This window comes from Triticum dicoccoides, chromosome 3A (assembly GCF_002162155.2).
Source record: "Triticum dicoccoides isolate Atlit2015 ecotype Zavitan chromosome 3A, WEW_v2.0, whole genome shotgun sequence".
Taxonomy (NCBI): domain Eukaryota; kingdom Viridiplantae; phylum Streptophyta; class Magnoliopsida; order Poales; family Poaceae; genus Triticum; species Triticum dicoccoides.
Genome location: NC_041384.1, coordinates 53200236 through 53215641, shown reverse-complemented (window position 1 = coordinate 53215641; position 15406 = coordinate 53200236). Strand labels below are relative to the sequence as shown.

The following is a 15406-nucleotide window of genomic DNA, read 5'->3' as shown; positions in this document are numbered from 1 at the left end:
TGGGGAGAGAGCAGGGAGTTGGCGAGGCTGCGCGCGCGCGCCTGGGCGTCGGCGCGGCGGGCGGACTGGGTCTGGAGTGCGGAGTCGCGGCGGCGCTGCTGGTCGGAGATGGCCGGGCGCTTGTAGGGGCGGCGGGGGTCGTGCTGCGGCGGCGCCATGGCTGACTTCGACGGAGGAGGACGGCTTCGGGTTCGGGGGCCTTTTTATGACGATGACTTTTGATTCGAGGCCAGACCGAAGCGGGCTGGGTTATCCAATTTCACCTTTTCTTTCCCCCGAATTTGGTTGGAAGCGGGGCACGATCAGATGCGGATTCGGAAGAGTTGAGGTAGGAAAACCTAAATCCAAAAACTTTCGGAAATGATAAGCACCTGAGGTGCGATCACATGGCAAATCAAACGTTTTTCACGGCAATTTTAATGATGCAAGAATGGCAAGTTAGTTGACACGCACGGTAATTTTTCATCAGAAAATAAACTGAAGCACGAAATCATCATGCTTGTCAACTAAAAGTATCATTCTTGCGTCATTGAACTTGCCATCAAAAACGTTCGATTTGTCATGTACTCGCACCTAATGCTCGGGCACTATCAGATTCCAGAAAAATTAGAATCTCTCCCATAGAAACACACTAGCAACTCCCCTGACCATATTTGGCGGGAGCCAGCTTCCTGAATATTCACCGGCCGGCGCTTGAGTTCAGCAGTTGCATGACGACCGAAACGTCGCCGGAGATCGTCGGGTCGCCGCACCACCTTCCCATCCCGCCTCGTAGCTGGCTACCCGCCAGACCCGCCACTCCGGTTCCCCTGCCCTCGGGCACACAACAGGGGCTGCAGCCCGAGCCAACCACGGTGTCGTCGGCCCTCGCTGCCACCTCTGCCCTCTGCGCCTCGCCGACTCCTGGCACCATCGGGAGGGGTGGATGTAGGTGAGAGAGAGGGGGGATGATCCATTGCTACTCGCGTAGGATTTGTTGGATTTCCTGAAGAGGAAATGTGATGTAGCACGACAACAGAAAGTATTTATCTTAGTTAAGAAATAAGGTTTATTCGAACCAGTAGAAGGCACCAAGCTAACAACGTTGACAGTGTTTGCACACAAACAAATAAAATTGCTTGCACCCAACAGTGGAAAGGAGGCTGTTAATGCCCTTATTCTTGCTAGTTACAAGATTAAAAGCAAATATATAGTGATAGAGAAAACAGTAAGAAAGTAAAAGCGCAAATTGTAGGAGCTTTTGTATTAATGGAGATTAGACCCAGGGACATAGGTTCACTAGTGGCATCTCTCTCGAAAGCAGGTAATGGCATGATAACAAATTACTGTTGAAAAATTGACAGAATAGGGACATCTATAACTATGATCATTCATGGCATAATCTCATATAGGCATTATGTCTGTGATAAGCAAATCGTTAAACTTACTGACGTCTACTAATATTACTCCACACAAGTGCCCACTATCCAACATGCATCTCGAGTTATTAAGTTTACAAGAAACAGAGTAATATGATAAGCAAGATGACATAATGTAGGTAGAAACCTAACAATAATATTAATCCCTATAGTTTTATCCTTAGTAGCAACAATACAATATATGTCTTTATCCTTCTTGTCACTAGACATGATCATTGCAAGATTTAACCCACTACTGTGCATCACTCCTGATACGTCTCCATCGTATCTATAATTTTTTATTGTTCCATGCTATTATATTTTTTTGGATGTTTTATATGCATTAAAATGCTATTTTATATCATTTTTGGGACTAACTTATTAACATAGAGCCCAGTGCCACTTTCTATTTTTTTCCTTGTTTTTTAGCTTCGCGGAGAAGGAATACCAAACGGAGTCCAAACGGAATAAAATCTTCATGATGATTTTTCTTGGACCAGAAGACACCCAGGAGACTTGGAGGTCAAGTCAGAAGAGCCACGAGGCGGCCACAAGGGTAGAGGGCGCGCCCCCCTACCTTGTGCCCCCCCCCCCCGTGACTCCCCTGACCTACTTCTTCCTCCTATATATTCACATATATTCCCAAACCTCCAGAAGCAACCATGAAAACACTTTTCCCCCGCCGCAACCTTTTGTTCCCGTGAGATCCCATGTTGGGGCCTTTTCTGGCACCCTGCTGGAGGGGGATTCGATCACGGAGGGCATCTACATCAACTATATTGCCCTTCCGATGAAGCGTGAGTAGTTTACCTCATACCTACGGGTCCATAGCTAGTAGCTAGATGGCTTCTTCTCTCTCTTTGATTCGCAATACCATGTTCTCCTCAATGTTCTTGGAGATCTATCTGATGTAATCTTCTTTTGCGGTGTGTTTGTCGAGATCTGATGAATTGTGGATTTATGATCAGAATATCTATGAATATTATTTGAATCTCCTTTGAATTCTTATATGCATGATTTGTTATCTTTGTAATTCTCTTCGAACTATCGGTTTAGTTTGGCCAGCTAGATTGGTTTTTCTTGCAATGAGAGAAGTGCTTAGCTTCGGGTTCAATCTTGCGGTGTCCTCGCCCAGTGACAAAGTAGGGGTAGCGAGGCACGTATTGTATTGCTGCCATCGGGAATAAAAAGATGGGATTTACATCATATTGCTTGAGTTTATTCATCTACATCATGTCATCTTACTTAAAGCGTTACTCTGTTCTTCATGAACTTAATACTCTATATGCAGGCAGGAGTCGGTCGATGTGTGGAGTAATAGTAGTAGATGCAGACAGAAGTCGGTCTACTTGACACGGACGTGATGCCTATATTACATAATCATTGCCTTGGATATCGTCATAACTTTGCGCTTTTCTATCAATTGCTCGACAGTAATTTGTTCACCCACCGTATTATTTGCCTTCATGAGAGAATCCTCTAGTGAAACCTATGGCCTCCGGGTCTATTTTTCATCATATTAGTTTCCGATCTACTATTTTGTAATCTTTTACTTTCCAATCTATACAACAAAAAACCCAAAAATATTTTATCTTTTGTTTATTTTTATTTATCTATCTCTATCACATCTCACTTTTGCAAGTGACCGTGAAGGGATTGACAACCCCTTTATCACGTTGGGTGCAAGTGTTTGATTGTTTGTGCAGGTATTGGTGATTTGTGCGTTCTTCTCCTACCGGATTGATACCTTGGTTCTCAAACTGAGGGAAATACTTATCTCTACTTTGCTGCATCACCCTTTCCTCTTCAAGAGAAAAACCAACACAAGCTCAAGAGGTAGTAGGAAGGATTTTTGGCGCCGTTGCCGGGGAGATCTACGCCAAGTCAAGACATACCAAGTACCCATCATAAACTCTCATCTCTCGCATTACATTATTCGCCATTTGCCTCTCATTTTCCTCTCCCCCACTTCTAAAATGATTTTCGAACAGATTTTCCTTTTCTTCGCCCTTCTTCCGTTCATCTTTTCGTTTGCGTTTTGGTTGATCGTGTGTTGGATTGCTTGCTTTGTCACAATGGCTCAAGAAAATACCAAATTGTGTGACTTTTCCAACACTAATAATAATGATTTTATTAATACTCCGATTGCTCCTGCCACTAGTGCGGAATCTTATGAAATTAATGCTGCTTTGCTGAATCTTGTTATGAAAGATCAATTTTCCGGCCTTCCTAGTGAAGATGTCGCATCCCATCTGAATAATTTCGTTGAGTTGTGTGATATGCAAAAGAATAAAAATGTGGATAATGATATTGTTAAATTGAAGCTATTTCCGTTCTCACTTCGTATCGCCCTAAAACTTGGTTTACATCTTTGCCTAAAAATAGTATTGATTCATGGAATAAGTGTAAAGATGCTTTTATTTCCAAGTATTTTTCTCCCACTAAGATCATCTCCCTTAGGAACGATATTATGAATTTTAAGCAACTTGATCATGAACATGTTGCACAATCTTGGGAGAGGATGAAATTGATGATACGTAATTGCCCTACTCACGGTTTGAATTTGTGGATGATTATACAAAAAAATTATGCCGGATTGAATTTTGCTTCTAGAAATCTTTTAGATTCGGCCGCGGGAGGTACTTTTATGGAAATTACTTTAGGAGAAGCTACTAAACTCCTAGATAATATTATGGTTAATTATTCTCAATGGCATACCGAAAGATCTTCTACTAATAAAAAAGTGCATGCGATTGCAGAGATTAATGTTTTGAGTGGAAAGATGGATGAGCTTATGAAATTATTTGCTAGCAAGAGTGCTCCTATTGATCCTAATGATATTACTTTGTCTACTTTGATTGAAAATAATAATGAATCTATGGGTGTGAATATTTTTGGTAGGAATAATTTTGGTAAGAACGCGTATAGAGGTAATTTTAATCCTAGGCTGTTTCCTAGTAATTCCTCCAATAATTATGGTAATTCCTACAACAATCCTTATGGAAATTATAATAAGATGCCCTCTGATTTTGAGAATAGTGTTAAAGAATTTATGATTTCACAAAAGAGTTTCAATGCTCTGGTTGAAGAAAAATTGCTTAAGATTTATGATTTGGCTAGGAGTGTGGATAGAATTTCTCTTGAGATTGATTCTTCAAAACTTAGATCTATTCCACCCAAGCATGATATTAATGAGTCTCTTAAATCTATTAGAATTTCCATTGATGAGTGTAAAGAAAGAACCGCTAAGATGCGTGCTAACTGCTAAGCGAGATTGGTTTGTAAAAGCATGTTCTTCTAGTTTTCGTGAAAATAATGATGAAGATCTTAAAGTGATTGATGTGACTCCTATTGAATCTTTATTTTCCAATATAAATCTTGATAAAGATGGGACTGGAGATGAGTCAGCTTTAGTTAGAAGGTGTCCCAATGGTTCAGAGTTTTTAGATCTTGATGCAAAAATTGATAAAAGTGGGATTAGGTCAAGACTTTAAGCATCAATGAACCCACTCTTTTGGATTTCAAGGATTTTAATTATGATAATTGTTCTTTTATAGATTGTATTTCCTTGTTGAAATCCATGTTGAGTTCTCCTCATGCTTATAATGAAAATAAAGCTTTTACTAAACATATCGTTGATGCTATAATGCAATCTTTTAAAGAAAAGCTTGAGTTAGAAGTTTCTATTCCTAGAAAACTTTATGATGAGTGCGAACCTACTATTAAGATTAAGATTAAAGATTATGAGTGCCATGCTTTCTGTGATTTGGGTGCTAGCGTTTCCATGATTCCAAAAACATTATGTGATGTGTTACATTTCTGTGAATTTGATGATTGTTCTTTAAATTTGCATCTTGCGGATTCCACTATTAAGAAACCTATGGGAAAAATTAATGATGTTCTTATTGTTGCAAATAGGAATTATGTGCCCCGCAGATTTCATTGTTCTTATAGATTGCAATCCTACATGTCCTATTATTCTTGGTAGACCTTTCCTTAGAACGATTGGTGCAATTATTGATATGAAAGAAGGAAATATTAGATTTCAATTTCCGTTAAGCAAAGGTATGGAACACTTTCCTAGAAATAAAATGAAGTTGTCATATGAATCTATTATGGTAGCTACTTATGGATTGCATACCAAAGATGACAATACGTAGATCTTTGTTGTCATCCCTAGCTATGGGCGTTAAGCAATAACGCTTGTTGGGAGGCAACCCAATTTTATTTTTGTGTTTTTTGTTTTGCTATTGTTCTTGAATAAAATACACATTATTACCTTAGTAGTAATTATGTTTTGGTGTTTTAATTAGTGTTTGTGCCAAGTAAGATCTTTGGGATAGCTTACGGTGATAGTTGAATTAATCTTGCTGAAAACAGAAACTTTTGCGCTCAGGAAAACAATTGTCATTTTTATCAGAAGCTTGATAAAATATTGACTCTTTTGCAGAAGATTAAGATACAAATTGCCTCGGTTGTCCTATTTTTTTAGAATTTTTCGAGTTATAGAAGTATCCGAGAGTTATAGATTGCTACGGACTATTTTGTTTTTGACAGATTATGTTTTCTTTGTGTTGTTTGCTTATTTTGATGAATCTATGGGTAGTACCGAGGCGGTATGAACCATGGAGAAGTTGGAATACAGTAGCTATTACACCAACATAAATAAAGAGTGAGTTCACAACAGTACCATAAGTGGTGATTTATTTTCTTATACTAACGGATCTCGTGAGATTTTCTGTTGAGTTTTGTGTTGTGAAGTTTTCAAGTTTTGGGTAAGGATTTGATGGACTATGGAATAAGGAGTGGCAAGAGCCTAAGCTTGGGGATGCCCAAGGCACCCCAAGGTAATATTCAAGGACAACCAAGAGCCTAAGCTTGGGGATGCCCCGGAAGGCATCCCCTCTTTTGTCTTCGTCTATCGGTAACTTTACTTGAGGCTATATTTTTATTCACCACATGATATGTGTTTTGCTTGGAGTGTCTTGTATGATATGAGTCTTTGCCTTTTAGTTTGCCATAATCATCCTTGCTGTACACACCTTTTGAGAGGGACACGCATGAATCATGATTTATTAGAATACTTGCTACCTCTTGAGCTTGCGTTGGTTTTTCCCTTAAACAAGAAAGGGTGATGCAGCAAAGTAGAGTAAGTATTTCCCTCAGCTTTTGAGAACCAATGTATCAATGCAGTAGGAGACAACAAAACAAGCCACCGAATGCCTGCACAAACAAACACCAACTTGCACCCAACGCAACAAAGGTGTTGTCAATCCATTCACGGTTATTTGCAAAGTGAGATCTGATATAGATGGATAAACGGTAAAGTAATATTTTTGGTATTTTTGGTTTATGGAACGGAAAGTAAAAGACTGCAAAGAAAGTAAATAGGAAACTAAAATTGTAGATCGGAAACTTATATGATGGAAAGTAGACCCGGGGGACATAGGTTTCACTAGAGGCTTCTCTCAAGATAGAAAATATTACGGTGGGTGAACAAATTACTGCCGAGCAATTGATAGAAAAGCGCAAAGTTATGACGATATCTAAGGCAATGATCATGAACATAGGCATCACGTATGTATCAAGTAGACCGAAACGATTCCACATCTACTACTATTACTCCACACATCGACCGACTCCTGCCTGCATCTAGAGTATTAAGTTCGTAAGAACAGAGTAACACATTAAGTAATATGACATGATGCAGCGGGATAAACTCAAGCAATATGATGAAAACCCCATCTTGTTATCCTCGATGGCAATAGTACAATACATGTCGGTTCTCCTTCTGTCACTAGGATCGAGCACCGCAAGATTGAACCCAAAGCTAAGCACTTCTCCCATTGCAAGAAAACCAATCTAGTTGGTTAAACCAAATCGATAGTCTGAAGGGACTTGCAAAGATATCAAATCATGCCTATAAGAATTCAGAGGAGATTCAAATAATATTCATAGATAAGATGGTCATAAATCCACAATTCATCGGATCTCGGCAAACACACCGCAAAAAAAATATTACATTGAATAGATCTCCAAGAACATTGAGGAGAACATGGTATTGAGAATCAAAGAGAGAGAAGAAGCCATCTAGCTACTAGCTATGGACCCGTAGGTCTGTGGTAAACTACTCACGCTTCATCGGAGAGGTAGTGGTGTTGATGTAGAAGCCCTCCGTGATCGGATCCCCCTCTGGCAGGATGCCGGAAAAGGCCCCTAGATGGGATCTCACGGGCACAGAAGGTTGCGGCGGTGGAAAAGTGGTTTCGTGGCTCCCCTAGTAGGTTTTGGGATATTTGAGAATATATAGGCAGAAGAAATAGGTCAGTGCAGTCACGAGGGGCCCACAAGGGTGGGGGCACGCCTTACCCCCCTAGGCGTGCCCTCCGACCTTTTGGCCGCCTCGTGGCTTTTCTGACGTGCATTCCAAGCCCTCTAGATGTCTTCTGTCCAAGAAAAATCATCGCGAAAGTTTCATTCCGTTTGGACTCCGTTTGGTATTCCTTTTCTGCGAAACTCTAAAACAAGGAAAAAACAGGAACTGGCACTGGGCTCTAGGTTAATAGGTTAGTCCCAAAAATCATATAAAATAGCATATTAATGCATATAAAACATCCAAAACAGATAATATAATAGCATGGAACAATAAAAAAAATATAGATACGCTGGAGACGTATCAGGCATCCCCAAGCTTAATTCTTGCTTGTCCTCGAGCAGGTAAATGATAAAAACAAAAATTTTGATGTGGAATGCTACCTAACATATTTATCCATGTAATTCTCTTTATTGTGGCATGAATGTTCAGATCTGTATCATTCGAAATAAAAGTTTAATATTGACATAAAAACAATAATACTTCAAGCATACTAACAAAATAATTATGTCTTCTCAAAATAACATGGCCAAAGAAAGCTTATCCCTACAAAATCATATAGTCTGGCTATGCTCCATCTTCATCACACAAAATATTCAAATCGTGCACAACCCCGATGACAAGACAAGCAATTGTTTCATACTTTTGACATTCTCAAACTTTTTCAACTTTCGTGCAATACATGAGCGTGAGCCATGGACATAGCACTATAGGTGGAATAGAAGATGGTTGTGGCCAAGACAAAAAATAAGGAGATAGTCTCACATCAACTAGGCGTATCAACGGGCTATGGAGATACCCATCAATAGATATCAATGTGAGTGATTAGGGATTGCCATGCAACGGATGCACTAGAGCTATAAGTTTATGAAAGCTCAAAAAAGAAAACTAAGTGGGTGTGCATCCAACTTGCTTGCTCCTGAAGACCTAGGGCATTTTGAGGAAGGCCATCATTGGAATATACAAGCCAAGTTCGATAATGAAAAATTCCCACTAGTATATGAAAGTGACAATATAGGAGACTCTCTATCATGAAGATCATGGTGCTACTTTGAAGCACAAGTGTGGCAAAAGGATAGTAACATTGTCCCTTCTCTCTTTTTCTCTCATTTTTTTGGGCCTTCTCTTTTTTTTATTTCCTCACATGAGTCAATGCTCTAATAATGAAGGTCATCACACTTTTATTTACTTACAACTCGATACTAGAACAAAATGTGACTCTATGTGAATGCCTCCTGCGGTGTACCGAGATGTGCAATGAATCAAGAGCGACATGTATAAAAAAATATGATGAACGTTGGCTTTGCCACAAATACGATGTCAACTACGTGATCATGCATAGCAATATGACAATGATGGAGCGTGTCATAATAAACGAAACGGTGGAAAGTTGCATGGCAATATATCTCGGAATGGCTATGGAAATGCCATGATATGTAGGTATAGTGTCTGTTTTGGGGAAGGTATATGGTGGGTGTATGGTACCGGTGAAGGTTGCGCGGTACTAGAGAGGCTAGCAATGGGGGAAAGGTGAGAGTGCGTATAATCCATGGACTCAACATTATTCATAAAGAACTCACATACTTATTGCAAACATCTTATTAGTTATCGAAACAAAGTACTACACGCATGCTCCTAGGGGATAGATTGGTAGGAAAAGACCATCGCTCGTCCCCGACCGCCACTTATAAGGAAGACAATCAAAAAGGCCAAAAAATGAGACAAAAAGAGAGAAGGGACAATGTTACTATCCTTTTGCCACACTTTTGCTTCAAAGTAGCACCATGCTACCTCTTGAGCATGCGTTGGTTTTCCCTTGAAGAGGAAAGGGTGATGCAGCAAAGTAGCATAAGTATTTCCCTCAGTTTTGAGAACCAAGGTATCAATCCAATAGGAGACAACGCACAAGTCACCTAGTACCTGCACAAACAATCAAAAACCTTGCAACCAACGCGGTAAAGGGGTTGTCAATCCCTTCACGGTCACTCTCAAAAGTGAGATCTAATAGAGATAGTGAAGTAAATATTTTTGGTATTTTTGTTGTATAGATTGGAAAGTAAAGATTGCAAAATAGTAAAATAGATGCGATGTAAATAAAAGAGATGTGATATAATAGGAAAGAGACCCGGGGGCCATAGGTTTCACTAGTGGCTTCTCTCATGATAGCATGTATTACGGTGGCTGAACAAATTACTGCCGAGCAATTGATAGAAAAGCGTATAATTATGAAGATATCTAAGGTAATGATCATGAATATAGGCATCACGTCCGTGTCAAGTAGACCGAAACGATTCTGCATCTACTACTATTACTCCACACATCGACCACTATCCAACATGCATCTAGAGTATTAAGTTCATAAGAACGGAGTAACGCATTAAGCAAGATGACATGATGTAGAGCGATAAACTCAAGCATTATGATATAAACCTCGTCTTTTTATCCTCGATGGCAACAATACAATACGTGCCTTTCTGCCCCTACTGTCACTGGGAAAGGACGACACAAGATTGAACCCAAAGCTAAGCACTTCTCCCATTGCAAGAAAGATAAATCTAGTGTGCCAAACTAAACCGATAATTCGAAGAGACTTGCAAAGATATCAAATCTTGCATATAAGAATTCAGAGAAGAACCAAATAATATCCATAGATAATCCTGTTCATAAATCCACAATTCATCAGATCTCGACAAACACACCGCAAAAGAGTATTACATCGAATAGATCTCCAAGAACATCGAGGAGAACTTTGTATTGAGAATGAAAGAGAGAGATGAAGCCATCTAGCTAATAACTATGGACCCGAAGGTCTGTGGTAAACTACTCATGCTTCATCAGAGAGGCAATGGTGTTGATGTAGAAGCCCTCCGTGATTGATTCCCCCTCCGGCAGATTGCCGGAAAAGGCCCCAAGATGGGATCTCAGGGGTACAGAAGGTTGTGGTAGTGGAAAAGTGGTTTCGTGGATTCCCCTTATGTTTCTAGGGTATAAGAGTATATATAGGCGAAAGAAATACGTCGGTGGAGCTATGAGGGGCCCATGAGGGTGGGGGCGCACCTACCCCCTGGGTGCGCCCTCCTACCTCGTGGCTTCCTCCTGGAGTTCCAGACTTCGACTCCAAGTCTTGTGGATTGCTTTCGGTCCAAGAAAGATCATCGCGAAGGTTTCATTCCATTTGGACTCCATTTGGTATTCCTTTTCTGCAAAACTCTAAAATAGGCAAAAAACAGAAACTGGCACTAGGCCTCCGGTAAATAGGTTAGTCCCAAAAATAATATAAAAGAGAATATTAAAGCCCATTAAACATCCAAAACAGATAATATAATAGCATGGAACAATCAAAAATTATAGATACGTTGGAGACGTATCAATCATCCTCAAGCTTAATTCATACTCGTCCTGGAGTAGGTAAATGATAAAAACAGATTTTTTGATGTGGAATGCTACCTAACATAATTATCAATGTATTTTTCTTTATTATGGCATGAATGTTCAGATTCGAAAGATTCAAGACAAAAGTTTAATATTGACATAAAAACAATAATACTTCAAGCATACTAAAAAAGCAATCATGTCTTCTTAAAATAACATTGCCAAAGAAAGCTATCCCTACAAAATCATATAGTATGGCTATGTTCTATATTCATCACACAAAATATTTAATCATGCACAACCCCGATAACAAGCCAAGCAATTTTTCATACTTTTGATGTTCTCAAACTTTTTCAATATTCACGCAATACATGAGCATGAGCCATGGACATAGCACTATAGGTGGAATAGAATGGTGGTTGTGGAGAAGAAAAAAGGAGAAGATAGTCTCACATCAACTAGGCGTATCAACGGGCTATGGAGATGCCCATCAATAGATATCAATGTGAGTGAGTAGGGATTGCCATGCAACGGATGCACTAGAGCTATAAGTGTATGAAAGCTCAAAAAAACTAAGTGGGTGTGCATCCAACTTGCTTGCTCATGAAGTCCTAGGGAATTTTGAGGAAGCCCATCATTGGAATATACAAGCCAAGTTCTATAACGAAAATTCCCACTAGTATATGAAAGTGACAAAATAAGAGACTCTATATCATGAAGATCATGGTGCTACTTTGAAGCACAAGTGTGGAAAAATGATAGTAGCATTGTCCCTTCTCTCTTTTTCTCTCATTTTTTTGTTTTTTTGTTCGGGCCTTCATTTTTTTGGCCTCATTTTTATTTTTCGTCTAGAGTCTCATCCCGACTTATGGGGGAATCATAGTCTCCATCATCCTTTCCTCACATGGGACAATGCTCTAACAATGATGATCATCACACTTTTATTTACTTACAACTTAAGAATTACAACACAATACTTAGAATAAAAATATGACTCTATATGAATGCCTCCGGCGGTGTACCGGGATGTGCAATGAATCAAGAGTGACATGTATGAAAGAATTATGAATGGTGGCTTTGCCACAAATACGGTGTCAACTGCATGATCATGCAAGGCAATATGACAATGATGGAGCATGTCATAATAAACGGAAGGGTGGAAAGTTGCATGGCAATATATCTCAGAATGGCTATGGAAATACCATAATTGGTAGGTATGGTGGCTGTTTGATACGTCTCCAACGTATCTACTTTCCAAACACTTTTGCACTTGTTTTGGACTCTAACTTGCATGATTTGAATGGAACTAACCCGGACTGATGTTGTTTTCAGCAGAACTACCATGGTGTTATTTTTGTGCAGAAATAAAAGTTCTCGGAATGACCTGAAAATCCACGAAGACACATTTCGGAATTAATGAAAAATACTGGCGAAAAATCGGCATCAAGGGGCCCACACCCTGTCCACGAGGGTGCAGGGCGCGCCCCCCTGCCTCGTGGCCCCCCTGGGACTCCACCGACCTCAACCCCAACTCCATATATTCACTTTCGGGGAGGAAAAATCAGAGAGAAGGATTCATCGTGTTTTACGATACGGAGCCACCGCCAAGCCCTAATCTTCCTCGGGAGGGCTGATGTAGAGTCCGCTCGGGGCTCCGGAGAGGGGAATCCGTCGCCATCTCCATCTTCATCATCAACCATCCTCCATCACCAATTTCATGATGCTCACCGTCGTGCGTGAGTAATATCATCGTAGGCTTGCTGGACAGTGATGGGTTGGATGAGATTTACCATGTAATCGAGTTAGTTTTGTTAGGTTTGATCCCTAGTATCCATTATGTTCTAGGATTGATGTTACTATGACTTCGCTATGCTTAATGCTTGTCACTAGGGCCCGAGTGCCATGATTTCATATATGAACCTATTATGTTTTCATGAATATATGTGAGTTATTGATCCTATCTTGCAAGTCAATAGTCACCTACTATGTGTTATGATCCGGCAACCCCGAAGTGACAATAATCGGGACCACTCCTGGTGATGACCGTAGTTTGAGGAGTTCATGTATTCACTAAGTGTTAATGCTTTGGTCCGGTACTCTATTAAAAGGAGGCCTTAATATCCCTTAGTTTCCAATAGGACCCCGTTGCCACGGGAGGGTAGGACAAAATATGTCATGCAAGTTCTTTTCCATAAGCACGTATGACTATATTCGGAATACATGCCTACATTACATTGATGAACTGGAGCTAGTTCTGTGTCACCCTATGTTATAACTGTTTCATGAGGAATCGCATCCGACATAATTATCCATCATTGATCCATTGCCTACGAGCTTTTCATATATTGATCTTTGCTTAGTTACTTATCTGTTGCCAGTGTTACGATTCCTACCAAAACTGCTACTGTTACTTTTGCCACCATTACCGTTACTTCCATACTACTTTGCTACTAAATACTTTGCTGCAGATATTAAGTCTTTCAGGTGTGGTTGAATTGACAACTCAACTGCTAATACTTGATAATATTCTTTGGCTCCCCTTGTGTCAAATCAATAAATTTGGGTTGAATACTCTACCCTCGAAAACTGTTGCGATCCCCTATACTTGTGGGTTATCAAGACTATTTTCTGGCGCCGTTGCCGGGGAGCATAACTCTATTCTTTGAGTCACTTGGGATTTATATCTGTTGATCATTATGAGGAGCTTGAAAGATGAAAGAACCAAGATTTTCCCCTCAACTACGAGGGGAGGTAAGGAACTGCCATCTAGCTGTGCACTTGATTCACCTTCTGTTATGAGTAAATTTGCGACACCTACACCTGTTATTGATTCTGATATGTCGCATGTTATTGATGATGCCACTTCTGCTATGCATGATGCTTATGATGAAACTACTTCTATGCTTGATAATACTGTGCCATTAGGTGAATTTCTTGATGAACAACTTGGTAGGGTTAGAGAGAATGAAATTATTGAAACAGATAATATTGATGAAAGTGATGATGAAGATTCTCCCCAAGATATGAATTGCCTAATGTGCCTGAGGGTTATGTTATGGATGAAGAAACTGCTAGAGACCTTTTTGCTTGCAAAGATAGATATGATCTTAAGAAACTGTTAGCTAAGCTGAAAGAAAAGTCTTTGAATGCTAGAATGAAATATGACCCTGCTTTTGCTACTTCACCTATCTCTATTTCTGATAAGGATTGTGATTTCTCTGTTGATCCTGAGTTAATTACTTTGGTTGAAACTGGTCCTTTTTATGGCTATGAATCTGAAACTGTTGTGGAACATCTTACTAAATTGAATGATATAGCCACCCTATTCACTCATGAGGAGAAAATTTGTTACTAGTATATCCTTAAGTTATTTCCGTTCTCATTAAAGGGTGATGCAAAAACATGGTTTAATTCTCTTGCTCCTGGTTGTGTGCGTAGTCCCCATGATATGATTTATTACTTCTCTGCTAAATATTTCCTCGCTCATAAGAAACAAGTTGCCTTAAGGGAAATATATAATTTTGTACAAATTGAAGAAGAGAGTCTCCCACAAGCTCGGGGGAGGCTTCTCCGATTACTTAATGCTTTGCCTGATCATCCTCTCAAGAAAAATGAAATACTTGATATCTTTTATAATGGACTAACCGATGCTTCCAGAGACCACCTGGATAGTTGTGTTGGTTGTGTTTTCAGGGAAAGAACTGTTGAGCAAGCTGAATTGCTATTGAATAATATATTGAGTAATGATAATGATTGGACATTTCCCGAACCAACTCCTAAGCCAACTCCGAAGAAAAGGGGTATTCTATTTCTCAGTCCTGAAGATGTGCAAGAGGCAAAGAAATCTATGAAAGAAAAGGGTAGTAAAGCTGAAGATGTTAAGAATTTACCACCTATTGAAGAAATACATAGTATTAATAACCCGACATAGGTAGTAAAGGTAAATTCACTCTATAGATTTGATGAAGGTGATATTCCTCGTAATAGGTCTGCTAGCCAATGCTTGGATGAGTTTGATAATTTTATTATTAAACAAGAAAACTTCAATGCTTATGTTGGTAGACAATCGAAATGTAATGCTTATATGGTTGAACTCTTGAGTGATTATACATCTAGAGTTAAAGGTGACCTTAAACTTATTAGTAAACATGCTTCTATGGTTACTACTCAGGTAGAACAAGTGCTTAAAGCTCAAGATGATTTGCTCAATGAATTAAATAATAAGAAAAATGATAATGATGTTAGAGTTATGACTAGACGGAGT

General features: G+C 39.6%; 1 protein-coding gene across 1 annotated transcript in view; it reads right to left on the bottom strand.

The window, feature by feature from the left end:
* LOC119267042 (snurportin-1-like) overlaps positions 1 to 224 on the bottom strand; it is a 3559-nt gene extending 3335 nt beyond the window's left edge. The window contains exon 1 of the mRNA XM_037548342.1: positions 7 to 224. Coding sequence (XP_037404239.1) covers positions 7 to 158 — 152 coding nt within the window. The 5' untranslated portion in view covers positions 159 to 224. The remainder of the gene's footprint in view (positions 1 to 6) is intronic.
* Between the last annotated feature and the right edge of the window lie 15182 nt (positions 225 to 15406).